This window comes from Apium graveolens, chromosome 2 (genome assembly GCF_009905375.1).
Source record: "Apium graveolens cultivar Ventura chromosome 2, ASM990537v1, whole genome shotgun sequence".
NCBI lineage: Eukaryota > Viridiplantae > Streptophyta > Magnoliopsida > Apiales > Apiaceae > Apium > Apium graveolens.
In genome coordinates this window covers 194,770,146-194,787,874 of record NC_133648.1, presented here as the reverse complement: position 1 = coordinate 194,787,874, position 17,729 = coordinate 194,770,146, and the positions used below count along the sequence as shown (strand labels likewise).

Here is a 17,729-nt window from a genome sequence, read left to right as displayed (position 1 = left end):
CGGAAGAACAGTTTTTAGCCTTGAAGCAATGATTTTAGAGATGCATTTATAAGCAATGGTGCATAAGGAAATGGGCCTAAAATCTTGCATAGTAGAAGTCGTTAAGATTTTAAGTATAAGAGCTATATTAGTAGCATTAATACCTTGATGCATGTTGTTGTACACAAAGAGAGACTGCACTGCTTCACAAAAAAGAGGGCCACAAATATCCCAAGTTGCCAGAAAGAACTCAACATTGAACCCATCAGGCCCGGGTGCCTTATTCTTCTTCATTTTCTTTAAAGTGCCATGAATTAAATCAGCAATTATTGGGCGACATAGACTCTGTGCTTGCTCTTCAGTAATTACAGGGCATTGAAGTTCTTCCAACCACAGAGGTTGTCTGCCTGAGATAGTTTCAGTACCCAGAAACTGTTTAAACTACTCAACAGCCACCCCCGCACACTGCCTTTGTCCATGAACCAAATTGCCCTGGGAATCCTGGGTGGCTAGGACCTTACTGTAATTCCAATTTGCCTTGCATTGGTTGAAGAAAAATCTGTTGTTTCCATCCCCTTTATCCAACCATCACACTCTAGATTTTTGCATAAGTAACTTATCTTCCTGAAGCAAAGCCTCGTTCAAATGTTCAATAAGCACTTTTTCTTCCATCAATAAGTCAAGGCTAGAGTCATTAACCATCATATCTTGGATGTTAGATAGCTCAGCACGAGCCTTGTTGACATTAGAATGAAGGTTACCATGTTTCCTATTTAGATCACCAAGGGCAAGTCGAACTAATTTGAGCTTTCTGCATAAGATGGACATGGGGCCTCCATAAAGGGGCTGACCCCAAACCTTGGCTATAATATCAGGGAACTCCGGAAGCTCCAACATATGATTAAAGAACTGGAATGCCTTACCAAAGGTCTCAATATCCGTGGCAATATTTAAAATTAACGGGTTGTGATCCATAACCCCTCTATTTTTAACAAAAGCTTGACTTTCAGTGTAGGTAGGCAGCCAAACACCATTAACAACAGCTCTGTCAAGATATTTAAGGATCGGACTCAAAGGCCTCTTATTTGTCCAAGTAAACAATTCACCAACTGTTCTGATTTGACAGAGACTAGCAGCAATAAGGCAATCTTTAAAAGCTTGCATATCAGGCGTCCAGTGAGCACGACCACCACGAACTTCATCGATGTTAAGAATACTATTAAATTCACCCAACACACACCAATGCATAGCTGTAGTGCTTAAAGAATTCAGGTCATTCCATAGAGTAACTCTATCAGCAACTTCATTATAAGCATACACAAAAGTAATCATGACAATGTGCTATTTTCCAATAAACGTATCCAGACAAGTTACGTGTTGAGCAGACTTGGATATGGCACTGATGGACCAGATGGAGGGATCCCAACCAACCCACACTCTTCCATTATAATGTTGATCATAATTAAATAACCAGGACCATATTTTATTTATGCACTTAGAAACAACCATTGTATTCTTTTCTTTGACTTTAGTTTCTAGAATTCCCATAAGGCTTAATTTATTCAGGGAAATGTAATTGATAAGCTCTTTTGGATGAGGACCTTTGTTAAGCCCCCTAACATTCCATGAGGAAAAGTTCATTGTAAACGGGGTAGAGGTGCATGCTTATATGCCAGTCTTAAACTCTTCTTCTTGTGTGAAACCTGAATGAATCCCTCCGCATCCACTTCTTTTGTAAGTTTTGGAGTGTCCAATTTTTTTATATTGGGAGTGCTAGATGTCTTCTCCTTCCTTTTTTTTTGGTGATGTCTTTCCATTTATTGATACAATTTCTTCGTCATTCTCCAAGACTTGAAATGCATTATTTATGGTTACAGGTTCCTCATGTATTTCACCCTCCTCATGTTGGCTGATTTGCATCTTCTGGATATGCTAGTCTTACTGTGTGTGTTGAGGCTTTTGTGGTTCTGGATTCTGAATACCAAGTGCCTCACGTGCTTCAGGATCATCAAGGTCATCAATATTATTTTTAGTTGGCCCATTGTGAGCTTGTTCTACTATCTGATCTTCATCCATTACTATAGAACAGCCTAAAAATTCTCCTATGACATAAGAAACTAATTCCTTGTTAAGATTATCAACATAATTTTCAGTAGGTTCGACCCTGTCCCTTTCTTCTATTACAGTAGCATGAATATCAGCTCAAGCTCTTTTCTTGCCATGTGACTTGGTTGTTTTCGGTTTTTGTGGAGCCTCTCTATCTCGGTTATCTGTACACCTAGCCAAGAAATGTCCAAACGCCTTGCACAAGCTACAAGAATAAGGCATTTGTGAGTATTCCACATCAACTTTGATTCTTTCTTCCGTACCATCCTCGTGTATAACAAGAACCCACATGAAAGGTGGGCGAGGAGCTGAGTAAACAAGTTTGATTTGCACCATTGCATACTTAAGTGGCTCAAAATGACTTGTGATCTTATCAAACTTTAAGACTTTCCCAATCAATTGAGCAACCATTGTGAGACCATCCCTTGACCAATACAAAGGTGGAACTTCGGCAAGTTTAATCCAACAAGTTATTTTGTCAACCACATTACGCTTAAATATGCTGCCCTCCATCCATGGCTTTAAGTATAATGTTTTACCACCCAGTTGTACAGAATTGAGATTAAGAACATCATCCTTTTCTTCAACGATACCAAACCAAAATGTAAAATACCCCTTTGAGTTATAAAAAACTTTATACAGCCCTTTGTTTCTCCAGAGTTTCATGGCTTGGTCTCGAACAAATTTAAAATCAAAACTCCCTCCTATGAAATGCCCAATACAGCTGGAGTCCCATTGCTTATGAGCATGAATAAAAAATTCCTTAGTGGGCAATAAGTTTACCGAACCATCATCATTATAGGAGAACCCAACAGTGGGTATATTTCTTGGAGACTCATTATTATCATTACCTTGAACCACAGCACTCCATGACATAATTTTTTTAGAATTATCAATATTATCACTAGCCTTTTTACTTGATTGCCAAATCTCAAAGTTTTTCCCAACATCAGTATTAACAAGAATAAGGACCCCCTTTTGGATAACAAATTTATCCTGAAGATTTTCCAATGAAGTACCATCATTAAGGGCTGCTGGGTTAAGCGTATTACCTGTAGCAGGAGCAATTGTTGGGTTAAGCACCGATGTGACCTCAGGTGAACCGCCCCTATGACTTCCTTGAGAACTCTTTGAAGCAATTGTGAGTGGTCCAGAATCATGTCTTGCAGAGCCATTGTTAAGTATAAGCTAGTTTTGCTCACGAATACGGTTCAGTGTAATTAGAGACAAAGGTTCATCATGAACAAAGTCTCTAGTGTGCATCGAGTTTTCTTCCTCCATAGTTATGACCAATAAAGTTAGAGAATTCTTCAGAGTTCATGGAGTCAGAGTGCTCTGAATTCCTAGAGCCCATCAGTATGAGCAGAGAAAACGAGATAAGATTAAGACCAAGTGGATCTGGAAGTAAAAGTTGAGATAAGCATGAAAATAAGGAGCGTGGAGAGAGTGAGGCAGGCAAAGGTTGCGAAAAAGATAGATGAAATCTAGCCGAAAGAGAAGAACTCACATTTTAATTACCCTTGTATTATTCTGGGTACTTTTAATCCTTATCCGTCGAATTGCACTCAATCTTAGTTGTTTATTCTAGGCATTATCCATTGAATTCACTTACAGCCTGTAAGTATATTTCAATGGATAATCATTAGAATTTTGACAGTTTTCCTTATTTTTTTAAATGGCTATTTTGGGCAACTTTGATTGCTTACTTTATTTTTGCTTTTATTTTTTTAACCGTTTATTTCTGAGAAAGTATAAAAGCCTATTTTTTTTTCATTTTTAATTTTATCTTTCTCAAGCTATCTTTAATCTCTCTTCGTCTCCAAAGCAAAAACCCCCCTTTCAGCAACTACTTTCAATCACAGTAATGACACCCATAGTCAAAATCATGTCTCAAACTGGGTATGTCTATGAAAAGAACAACTTGGTAGCTTTGGTGAACAAGCAAATTCCTGCATCTTAATACTATCACAAAATGATGGACTTCATTCAAAGCTGCAAACCGAGTTATGCTATGCTTGAGTCTCCAATCATCTACTGTGAAGTTGTTGAGGACATTTGGACTACTGTTGTGTTCAACTCCAAGGATAAAACCATTACCTTCTCTCTCAAAGGTAAGGAACACTGCATGAACTATGATGCTCTTGAAAAGTGCTTTAAATTGCTTAAAAATAACACTATTGCTCCACACACAGACACTGATGTGAGTAACATGCTTATTTCTCTAGGTTATGCACTTACTGCCACCAAGTTAGGTGAAGTTTGGAGACCGGGCTTTAGGAAAGAATGGAGCTTCCTATGTGATTCTTTTATTAAAGTGTTTTCTGGTAAAGTTAGCAATTTTGATGATGTAACTTATTCACTTGTTAACATGCTTTATATGCTTCCTAGTGATACATATTTTAATTTCAGCACCTCTGTGATGTATGAATTATGGAGTAAATTAGGAGACATTAAAAATAGGTCTAAGAACATCTATTAGGCTAGATTCTTTATGATGATAGCTAACTTTGTTTCTGAGGATCTCTCAATTGTGAACCCAACAAACAAGTTGGATTGTTGGGTCCAAGAGAGAAAAGTAATTGTTGATCTTAACAGGGCTAATCACCATATGGAGGTTCCCCTAATCTGCATGCCAGTTATGGAGCAGCCTCAGGTAAGTAGGGTAAACACTTCCATCCCTACTACTTCTCTTCTACCAGTTTCATTGCAGACAACTGTGGCTATGGCATCTATGATAATTACCAAAACAGGTGCCTACCCAAGCCACAAAATCAAAAATTTCCAAATCAAAATCAAAGAAAACCCACTCTAGTTTCTCTCAAAAGAAACTAGTTTTAAAATCTACTAAAAACCAAGAGGGGAGTGTGAAGGGAAGTGAGCCTGGTGAGGGACAGGGTGAAAATCAAAGAAACCCTAAGGATAAGGAGGGGAGATGTGTTAACCCATCCTAGACACACTGCAGTTTCCCAATAAACTGTAGTGCTTAATAAGGATTCTAGCTCTTTACTAGTTTCATCCTCCCAAAAGGATGTAACTATTGAACAAAGCTCTTAGTCAAGAACACATGCCAAAGGGTTAGAGATACAGACTCACCCTAAACTTACACTAGAAAGAAGAAATCTAAAACACTTGAGAATACACAGGGTTCACACACTGTGCAAACTGCAGTCAAATACTCAGTTATAGCACTTTCTCAAAGTCAGGTTGACGTGGCTCCTATAAATGTGGAGTCACAACCAAAATCTCTCACAATAGAAGCACCACACACACAAAACTCACCCACAAATTCTTTGGATATGGATATGATTCACACATCAATTCCTGATTCTCCATCTTTAACTCTCATGGAGAAGCCAAAATCTCAAGCAAGTGAGCATCATCTTTTGGATGATTTGTTGGCTCACTTGCCATTCCTTTCTGATTCTACTGAGAAATCTGTGCAAATTCTCAAATTAATCACAACAGATTCTACTGTAGTTTCAACTCCAAACTCTGTCATTTCTATGATCTCGACGGATATTTTTCATTCGTTGACTAGTGATCGTATCTCGACGCATGTGTGTTAGTCCCTAACAATGCAACAAGAATTACAGAAGGGGGTTGAGTGTAATTCTAGTAAACTTTTTCTTGAACTATAAGATATTCTAACTCAAACTATATATATAAGTGTTTTAATTTGCACGGTGCGGAATCACAAGTTAAATAAATCAAAAACACAAAGTAATAAAAACACAAGTCTTTAAAACTTTCTGGTGGATTTGAAAGTATCCACTAGATATATATATATATATATATATAAACAAACTACAGAGAAATTCTTAACAGTTACAGCTTTTTCTATTTCTCTTCTAAAAGTGTTTGCTTAGTTATTTGTTCTACTAGCTACACTTGGTTTATATAGCACCAAGTTTACATGGTAATAAGACAGGATAATAAAGCAAAACTATCAAGTCAAACTCCATGCTGCTTCACTACTCTATTCCAGCATCTTTGAAAATCTTCTTAATCTTGCATGGAAATGGTAATGCTTATTTGTTCTTCATTTCCTGTTAAATAGGCTGCCACATTCCTTTTACAAACACCCAACACATGTGACTGTGTTGTCATTGTCAACAGATGTGTGATTTGATCATCCGTTGAGTACATGCTTGTCATCCATCGGGTTGCCTTGTTGATCATCCGTCGGGTAGCTTTGTTAATCATCCATCGTGTAGTCATTTATCACTTGACTCCATTTTATTTGTGCAAAATTACAAGATATCTTATATTTATATTTAATCAACCTTTTCTGCACATCTACTAGCAGTCTACATGACTCATAAGCTACTACAGAATCTATACAAAGATGTTTACAGAAATGTGCTACATGACTTATTGTTACATAAGCTACTCACCCGATTGATATCAATTAGTCATCCGTCAGGACTATATTGAATCATCCGTCGGGAGTATAATTAAACATCCGTCGGGTGCTACATTTTTCACTAAGTTAAATCTACTAAGGTGTTTTGTTAATGTAATCATCAAGTTCACAACATATTCCTAACAATCTCCCCCAATTTATGCCTACTAGAATTGTAGTCATAAATTAAGAGAAACTTGATGATAACAAAACACCCTAAAAATACAAATTTAAAAGGTAGTAGATAAAACTAAAAAGTGCTGCAATAATTACTGAAGAATTTACAAGACAAAGTGTACAAAGATTTGCTCACAGTCATTTTCAAGGTGCTCCTCTATTCTGAGCAGATTGATCTATTTTCTTGATAGTCTGGAATTCTTTCCAAGCTTCCTGTTGTTTTCTTCTATCTGATTTTGGAGCTCTCTGTGGAATTCATGTTCATCAGCTTCTGACAGATCTAGCATTTCTTGCATTTCCAGTAGAGTCTCATTGCTAGATATGCTCAGTTGGTCCTCTAGTCTGAAGAATCTTCTAACTCCCTTATCATTCATGAATTCCATCTGCCAGTAGGGCCTTAGATGCACTCTACTTCCTGTGTAAGGAATAGTTAAAGTCTTTGGGAGTGCATCTTTGGCTCTAATACTCCTCAGTTCTTCAATCTTCTTTAGAACTAGTCTTCTAGCTGTCACATTGAATCCAAAGTTCTTCTTGAAAGATGAATAGACTTTTATCAGTATAGATTGGCTCTCTTGAAGAATCCTGTGAAGTGGCCATGTTATCTCTTTTCCTCCCTTGTACTTGAATACTAGCCTTTTAGGTAGATTCCTATAAGCATAAATCCCTCTAACTTCTTCCAGTTCATCTAGATAGAGATTTAGATCAGAGAATTCCTTGATGTCACAGATGTACATGATATCTCCCTTGTTGACCTTGGTTTGAGCTTTGGTTAGGGACTTGGATCTGAGAGTTGAGGGCTTCACTTTCTTGACTGCTCTGGACTTTGTTTTCTTTGGCTTCATGAAATGAGGTAGATTGAGTTCAGGAATTGGTAGACTATCCCAGTCTATTGGCTCATCTTTTGGAATGATAGGTTCACCATGGAAATTCTTGGATGGATCTATCTTGAATTCTTCATGTGCCACAGAGGGCATTGATATTTGAGTTGTTGTAGAAGTAGACTTTTTTGGAAACTGATCTTCCAATTCCTCTTCATCAAAGTTCACTTTTATCTTGGAATGAAGTTTGTATCTAAACCTTCTTTTCTGCTATGATTCTTCTTGCATTTTCAGATCCTTAGATCCAGTGGTTTTAGATGGTTGTTCAGGAATTTGTTGTGTGGGTTTCACAGCTTGCAACTTGGCCAAGATAGCAGCTTGTTCCTTCTTTTGTTTGAGCTTTTTAGTATCTAGAGCAGCTTGCTTCTTTTCTTGCTTCAATCTTGCCTTTTCTTCCCTTTTTGCTTCAACAAATTGAGGGTGTCCAGCCACCACATAAATTTCCTTACCATTTCTGAAAACCTTGGCAATTCTCATTTTTAGAGCTGAATCTGCAGGATCTTTGTAGAATGCTATAGACCTAGCCAACAGCTTTTTCTCATCAGGCTTTGGTATCTCACACACTGTGTCCAAAGGGTTCTTGTGTGAAGACTTTGGATAGTTCACCTTTGGCTTCATTATTAGATCTGCCTTTGGGGATTTGATACAGGATGCCTGGCCTCTCTCCAGATAGTTCATGCTCATATCATTCACAGAAATTTGCCTGACTTGAGAGTGATGAATGACTGATTTTTCTGGCTTATTTGCTAGACCAAATTTCTTTTGAATATCCTCATCAATTTTCTCCCAGTTGATTGGACTAAACTTCTTCTTTTCAGCTGCTCTTAAAGTGGTTGCTGCTTCATTTATCAGATCAATGTTATCTTTAGCTGATGGCTTTGTGAAAGTTTACTCACTTGAATGTTAAGCACTTTTTGCTCCCCCTCACTCCTAGAACTCTCTTTCTCCCCCTTTTTGTTATCAGCAAGTTGAGTAGAGGAGGAGGTCTGTGCAGCCTCCAGTTTCTGAAGCAAGTCTTTTTGTTGAGCTTGGTGTATATGGATTGCTGTAAGAGAAGCTTCCATAGCAACCATTCTTTTGTCCAAGGAGTCCACCTTGGTTGCTGTAACACCCCCAAATCCGGGGTCGGGGATCCGGGTTGTCACGAGTTCCATTTCCCTTAATAACACCCAATCTTAATAAATAATCGATTACTCTGTACTGCGACCCCACAATAAACACACACACCACAAGTTATAGTCTCAGAGATGAATATCCAAAAATAATCACAAGTCGTTTTATTCCACAATTATATGCCAATACACCTTAAAAGGGTTTCTGAATAAATTTACATTTCTTTGCCATTATTACAATTCATAAATATACATAAATCTGGTACATCAAAAGTTGAAGCCTAGCCTATTGGTAGTTCCTACCTCAGCTACAGCGACATCAATGCCTATAGGAAACTGCGGAACGTTTCCTATCCGCTCGCGAATTGGGAGCTTGGTCCTGTTCATCTTTTCTATCCGTTGTTGTGTGATGAAAGAAGAAAGCAAGGGTGAGCAGCAAGCCCACCAAAATAATATGTATAATGATTAACAATATATGAGCCTTCTCATAGTACTCATGAAAGTCTTGGTCAAAAGAAATGAACCAAGTTTGATATCTTAATGCGATGAAATCGCAAAATATTCAGTATATATACATATATACTTTTCAAAATCTTGGAAGTCCTCTTCCATGCATAATATACACAGAGTTCCAGTTTATAACTGTATAAAAATATCGTTGCAAGGTGATCTCATATGTCTAACCTTGTCTCAACGTTTTTCAGAAAATCTTTGACATGCACAAGATAATCATTTACTAGATATAAGTTTAAAAGATGAAGTTACAAGATACTCCAATATACTTATATCTTTTCCAAATACTGCTTGAACTACCACCGTTCAAGTTATAATGAGCTTTCAACAGTTCATCACATAGATGAGACTACAAGACAAGATTTGAATAGATTAAATCTTTAAAATATCATCAAAATAAAATGAAGTTATGAGATACTTCATTTGATGCAAACATCATTTTGAAAACTTGACCCTGCCAACACTCAACAATCGCCCAACCGTAGCCTTTCTATCGAAGTGCTCTGGGTAGTGTTGCAGAAATATCCAATTGGATGATGAACTCATTACGGGAGTTTGCCGCGCCAGGAAGACCACTTACGATGATCAGTCGTAGTAGTACAACCCCACCATTTTCTACATGTAGAGGAGAACCTGTCGGATTTACTTGTCAACCGAACACTGGACTCCTAAGGAATGTACCGTCTTGCGGAACTTCCAGGCCATTTGGGCCAATATAATAAGGTTGGGCCGGCGCCACTCGACCACTTACGCCACTCCTAGTCAGATGAAATCCATGACTCTGAAACGTAAAGCTCGTCCCCCCTTTCCCCAAGTAGAAACTTGTTGATACGGCTCCACCAAGAAGTCGTATCTAGTTGGAAAGGAAAACTCACCGATATTTCCCAGGCGATGCCTGTTAATGGATTAACTTGTTCCAAGAATTCTACTTCCCGAGTATTGGGTAAGTAATCAAAACTCTTTTATCAAAATAGCAACCTTGTTGCGAATATAAAACATACCACAGAGCCGGATCCCTCAGGTTTTGAGCGAATATTTAAATCCCCTTTGAAAGGAAGATCTTAAATATAAAAATGAGTTTTGGGATCCGCTCTAACTTTTAAAATCATTTTGAAGACTCGCAAAACATTTTTAAGAATATTTGGAGTGATGCTGATTTAATAAGATAAATCAGTCCCAATATATTAGAAAATATCTGAATATTATTATTTAAATAATATTCTCATAAAGAATAATCTTTATAAAAATAATTGAAGTAGAAGTTGTAAAACTTATACTTGCAATGATTATTAAATAACCAAAGATATACTTATACGAAAGTACTATCTTTATTTGAATAATCAAAAGTAAGTTTGATTATCGACACATTATTCTTTAATAAAATTAAGAATAATAATTAGTAAATAATCGGAGTCATAAGTCCTCGAATGAATATTCAAAATAATATTCAATAATAAAATCAACGGAGTCATAAGCCCTCGAATGAATATTCAAAATAATATTCAATAATAAAATAAACGGGGTCATAAGGCCTCGAATGAATATTCAAAATAATATTCAATAATAAAATAAACGGGGTCATAAGCCCTCGAATGAATATTCAAAATAATATTCAATAATAAAATAAACGGGGTCATAAGCCCTCGAATGAATATTCAAAATAATATTCAATAATAAAATAAACGGGGTCATAAGCCCTCGAATAAATATTCAAAATAATATTCAATAATAAAATAAACGGGGTCATAAGCCCTCGAATGAATATTCAAAATAATATTCAATAATAAAATAAACGGGGTCATAAGCCCTCGAATGAATATTCAAAATAATATTCAATAATAAAATAAACGGGGTCATAAGCCCTCGAATGAATATTCAATAATAAAATAAACGGGGTCATAAGCCCTCGAATGAATATTCAAAATAATATTCAATAATAAAATAAACGGGGTCATAAGCCCTCGAATGAATATTCAAAATAATATTCAATAATAAAATAAACGGGGTCATAAGCCCTCGAATGAATATTCAAAATAATATTCAATAATAAAATAAACGGGGTCATAAGCCCTCGAATGAATATTCAAAGTAATATTCATTAATAAAATAAGGTTATCGAATAAACCTTATTCGATTAATAGTTTTGAAAACTATAACCGTATATATATAAATATATATATATATATATATATATATATATATATAAAATCTACTCAGGATCCTCGACTCCCGGTTTTAGAAAATGTTTTAACCTTTGGGTCCCTATACTAAGGGTATATGCAAATACCTCTTATCTCTAGCATAAGTATTATGCAACTTATAAGCAATTGAATCAACAGATATATATCAAGATTACGAAACAGACAAGCATATATACCATATCAGCATGCTCCAATATATCGCAAGAATTTGCTAATAACAAATATGCATTTATCGCAAGATCATGCATATACACATATACATCACAACAACAGTTATACGGGTAGAAAACTTGCCTGAGTGCTCCCGGATAGACTTAAGCTTAGAGTGGGTCCGATAACCTATGAACAACAACATAAGTCGGAATTAAACCCCGGTCGCTTAAGAAACTAGACTTTAACCATTTAGAGTTCTAACGTTCGCTTTCGCGCTTAACGATTTACTTAAGTCGCTCAAGTACCCTCGGCTCCACCATTTTTAATAAATTAACCATTAAGGGTTTTAAGGCGATTCTTTCGCGAGTACCTTACCAACTGCCTAATCCACTTTACATAATTGTTTCTTACCTCAATTAGTCATTTAAGGTCCTTAACCAAGGTTTCAAAGTAAGGCGAGGGGTAATGGTTCGGTCGCGAAACGCCGTTACTTAAAACGGTCGTTTCTCCTAAACCGTACATCGGAATCAAACGAACTACATATCAAAACGAAGCTCGTAACATGAACTATATAAACTTGGCAATGGTCAAAACCTAACAGTGAGTTCAAGGGTTCTGATGTTAAGAACAAAAACAGTCTACGGTAAACCAGGCATTACGACGGCTATGTTTACGCGATTTCCCAAATTTTATACCATTCCAATTCAACACCAAACCATCACCAATCAATCCCAATACAACCATATGACCATATCACTCCTCAACCACTTTAAACCATTTAAACCAATCTCAAATCATACCATGAATCATCAAGAACAACTAGTGCTATTTTTTAACTCCAAAATCAACAAAAGCACTTAACCACTAAGATCTCAACATGACAAAACAACTACTACACTTAATCTATCATTCCATCATCATAATCATTTATATCAAACAATCTTAATACTAAGATCATGAAGAGTTATACCTTCCTTGAAGCTTTTAATCAATGAAAGATCCTTGGAATGTCCATGGAAGCCTTAATATATGCTTAAGCTACCTTGACCTTGCAAATAAAATCAAGAATCAAAAATTTGTTCTTGAAAGTTACTATTCACCCTAAACTAAAATGATTTGTTTGAGATAGAAAACCTTTGATTCAAGCACTCAAACTACTTGCTCTTCTTAGTTATGAAATATAGGATCCAAAGAAATAAACCTTATAATTTTCCATGGAGTATAGCTTGTGTTTTGAATTTCTAATTCACCATTTTGGTGAAAAATTCGAAATGAAGAAGATGAAAAGGGGGGGAGAGAAGCTTGCTTTGTTTTATTGATCTTTGTGCATAAAAGGCTTGGTTGATATCCTTTTGTTTTGTTAATTACCTTTTAACCATGGTAAAATTTGTGTGGCTTGAAATCAACCAACAATACCTTCCCTTTGGTCATGCTTATGTCATCCTCCTATGTCATCTTCCCACACTTGGCATCTTCTTGTTGGTGTGGTGACATCATCATCACTAACCTCTTTGATTAGCTCTTAATTACTTGGATAATGACCGCTGATCTGTTATACGGTTCGCTTAACTTTCGTTCTCGTTTATCGTTTGAGGGATCATACCCGGGATCTTATTACTTGGGTTCCCTTAACCTTTCTCAATACATTATATTCCTTTTATGATCCTCTCTTATAATCCTTGAATTTAAATCCTTTTAATCATGTTACCTTATACTCAATTCTTTCGGTATCTGGTGGATTTTCGGGAAAAATCAAAGTGTTCGGAATTGGATTCTGACGATCTTTACATACACTTATATATCATATAGAGTACTAATAAAATCTTAGGATATCAATAACAGAACCCCTACATAGTGTGGCATGAAAAGTTTTCTCATTCAGTATAATCTGCAAAATCACTATTCATAAGGGTTTCAAAAATTTCCAAAAATTGGGGTTATTACAGTTGCAAGATCAGAGTTTTTCATGAGCTGTCTTTTGATGTCTGTCATTGTTGTCTCTGGAAGTTTAGAATCCAACCTTTCAGAAATGTCCCTTTTCATTTGACCAATTTCACCTTTGATAGTAGCGACATCCTGAGTATGTTGAAGACCTTGGATTTGTTGTAATTGCAGAGAAGCAAGGTGTGCTTGCAGAAGCTTCTTGGTGCTAGCATTTGTGGTTGATTGAAGTGCAGACTGTGTTTGGCTGATAAGTTGGATGAGTGTGGTCTTGAAATAGTGATCATCACAATTTTTGGAGAAGGCCCGTGATGGTAAGCTTGATCTCGAACTAGGGCCTACTTCTCCCCTTATGTCCAATGGCTCTTCTTCACTATCTCCACCCTCACCTCCAAAGAATTCTTCTGAACCACCAGTCTCATAATCAACATCACCTGCAGTTGAGGGAAAAGCTGTGATGGCATCCTTAGCTCTTTGCATGGACTGTGTTGTCACACCCCCAGATCCGGGGTCGGGGATCCGGGTTGTCACGGTCTTTCTTTCCACAATATCACTTCACTTAATTAATAATAAATAACCTCATGCTGTGACCCCATACTAACACACACCACAACCCGTTATAGTCTCAGAGATGAAATTAAAATAAATACAAGTCTTTGAATCCACCATTTAACAGTTATTACAACCCAAGATGATTACTTGATAAATTTACAGTTAATTGCCATTATCTGCCACAAGTTATAATTATACATAATTTGATTCTCAAAAGTAGATGGTCTGATCTACCATGGATCTACCTCTGCAGCTATAGCAGCTACAACATCATCGGGAAGACGCGGGACGCTTCCCACGCGCTTGCGCTGGGTCTGCTGGAGTCTGGCCATCTTTCCTAACTGTTGTTGTGTGATGAAGAAATAAAGCAAGGGTGAGCAGCAAGCCCACCAAAATAATATGTATAATGATTTACAATATATGAGCCTTCTCATAGTACTCATGAAAGTCTTGGTCAAAAGAAATGAACCAAGTTGATATCTTAATGCGATGAAGTCGCAAAATATTCAGTATATATACATATATACTTTTCAAAATATTGGAAGTCCTCTTCCATGCATAATATACACAAAGTTCCAGTGTATAACTGTATAAAAAAATATCGTTGCAAGGTGATCTCATATATCTAACCTTGTCTCAACGTTTTTCTAAAAATCTTTGTCATTCATAAGACAATTATTAACTAGATATAAGTTTAAAAGATGAAGTTATAAGGTACTCCAATATACTTATATCTTTTCCAAATACTACTTGAACTACCACCGTTCAAGTTATAATCAGTTTCAAAAGTTCATCACATAGATGAGACTACAAGACAAGATTTAAATAGATTCAATCTTTGAAATATTATTGAATGAAATAAAGTTACGAGATACTTTATTTAGTCCCGATATATATATATCCACATATATATATCTCTTAAACATTTCCTGGAACCTCTGTTATGTAAAGTATGAACAGAGTTTGAAACATCCAATGTATTTTGGAAAGGAAAAGAATTTTGGCATAAACCCGATATCTCGCTGATCAGGCAAAGATACCAATAAGTAACCTTTTCTACTGTAGATGGATGAATTCCTCACCGGTCATCACCCTGGCCGCATTAGGACCTTGCGCTAGACCGTACCCCGGCCCCTCACGCGTTGATGGACTGCCACCCAGCCACTTACACAATAATAGACCGTACCCCGGCCTGTCGCTTATGCCGACTCAATGAGATGGGCTTACTTCCCGAACGTTGGGCAAGTAATCAATTCATTTACCAAATCTGCAACCTCGTTGCGAATATTAAATACACCACAGAGCCGGATTCCCCAAGTTTTGAGCGAGTATTTAAATCCCCTTTAAAAAGGAAGATCTTAAATATAAAAATGAGTTTTGGGATCCGCTCTGACTTTTAAAAATCATTTTGAAGACTCGAAAACACTTTAAAGAGTGTTTGGAGTAAGGCTGATTTAATGAAGTAAATCAGTCCCCAGAATATTAGAAAATATTTGAATATTATTAATTAAATAATATTCCCATAAAGAATAGTCTTTATAAAAATAATTGAAGTAGAAGTATTAGAATTTATACTTGAAACGAGTTTTAATTAACCAAAGCTATACTTATATGAAAGTATTATCTTTATTTGAATAATCGAAAATAAGTTTGATTATTGACATGTTATTCTTTAATAAAATAAAGAATATATTTCAGCAAATAATCGGAGTCATAGATCCTCAAATGAATATTCAAATAATATTCAATAAATAAAATAAGCTGAGTCATAATACCTCGAATGAATATTATAAATAATATTCATTAAATAAAATAAAGGAGTCATACATCCTCAAATGAATATTCAAATAATATTCAATAAATAATATAAAAGAGTCATAAGCCCTCGAATGAATATTCAAATAATATTCAATAAATAATAAAAGGAGTCATACGCCTTCGAATAATATTCGAAATAATATTCAATAATAAATAAAGTTTAAAGTTATCGAATAAACCTTATTCGATTAATAGTTTTGAAAACTATGACCATATATATGTATATATATATAAATATATATATATATATATATATATCCATATCCATATATATACAAAATCTACTCGGGATCCTCGACTCCCGGTTTTAGAAAATATTTTCACCTTTTGGGTCCCTATACTAAGGGTATATGCAAGTACCGCTTATCTCTAGCATAGGTATTATGCAACGAATAAGCATTTGAACCAACAGATATATATATCAAGAATATGAAACAGGCATGCATATATACCATATCACATGCTACAATATATCGCAACATTTGCTAATATAAACATCATGCATCTATCGCAAGATAATGCATATACATATATACATCACAACAACAGTATAACGGATAGAATACTTGCCTGAGCGACTTGGGGGTGAGAAAGGCTCGGGACGAGTCTGATAACCTATAAACAACAAGTAAGTTGGAATTAAACCAAAATCACTTGTAAATCTATACTTTAACTAACTTAGACTCTAACGCTTGTTTTGCGCTCACTGATTTGCTTAAGTCACTCGGGTACCCTCGGCTCCACCATTTTTAATAATTTAACCTTTACGAGTTTTAAAGCGATTCCTTCGCGAGTGTCTTACCAACTGCCTAACACACTTACCATAAATGTTTCATACATTAATTAACCCTTTTTGGTCTTTAATCTATGTTTCAAAGTAAGGCGAGGGAAAAAGTTTCGTTCGCGAAACGCCGTTACTTGAAACGGTCGTTTCTCCTAAACCGTGCATCGGAATCGAACGAACTACATATCAAAACGAAGCTCGTAACATGAGCTATCTAAACATGGCAGTGGTCATAATCTAGCAGGGGGTTCTCGGGTCATAATGCTATGCACAAAAACAGTCCAAAGAAAATCGGACGTTACGACGGCTATGTTTACGCGATTACCAATATTTATACCACTCCAATTCTTTACCAATTCACTACAAACCACCCAACCATCATCAATACATCAAACACAACTTATATCAAGGCAAAGTCAGTCCATAATCTCAAGGTTTTCCAACTTATTCAACCACAAACATGATCTACTAATCCATAACTTAAGATTCATTAACCATTAACCAAGATTCATATCCAAAATCACCACAAATCCAACCCAACTATCTAACATACATGGATCTTGCTATACATACATGGATATTTCTATATAGACATTAATCCATCCATAAACTCATCAAAACTCAAAGTTCAAACTATAAGTTAAAGGTGAAAGTTGTTTATACCTCCTTGAAGCTTCCTAACACAACCCAAGAGCTTTGAATGCCTAAAAGAACCTTGATCCTTGCTTGTATAACCTTAATCTTTCATAAAAATCCAAGAAAACTAAAGTTATTTCTTGAAGGTTACTATTCACCATCTTCTTCCTTGATTTATAGAAAAAGATTGGCTTGGAATTAGAAGCTTAAACTTATAGGAAGTATGTAACTTAACTAGGAGAAGCTAGGATAATTACCTTGCTAAATAATAAGTGGTGGAGCTTGGATCTTCAAATTTTAAGAAATGGGCCGAGAGCTAGCTTGGGAAGAATGATATTTTTGTGTTTTGTTTGATGAAAATGAAATGATTTGCTTGGTTGGTTGATTTTTGTGTTGTTTTTGGTTAATGACTTAATTAACCTTTTATTTGTGTGGTTATAAACCAACCACACCTCCTCCTTCCCTATGTCATGCTTG

General features: G+C 35.9%; 1 protein-coding gene across 1 annotated transcript; it reads right to left on the bottom strand.

The window, feature by feature from the left end:
• Positions 1-567: 567 nt before the first annotated feature.
• On the bottom strand, positions 568-2,055 carry LOC141695976 (uncharacterized). Its single transcript, XM_074500177.1, has 2 exons — positions 1,962-2,055; positions 568-1,280 (listed from the first exon to the last, which is right to left on the bottom strand). Exons 1-2 carry the CDS (start codon positions 2,053-2,055, stop codon positions 568-570), a joined length of 807 nt encoding a protein of 268 aa, XP_074356278.1.
• Positions 2,056-17,729: the final 15,674 nt, after the last annotated feature.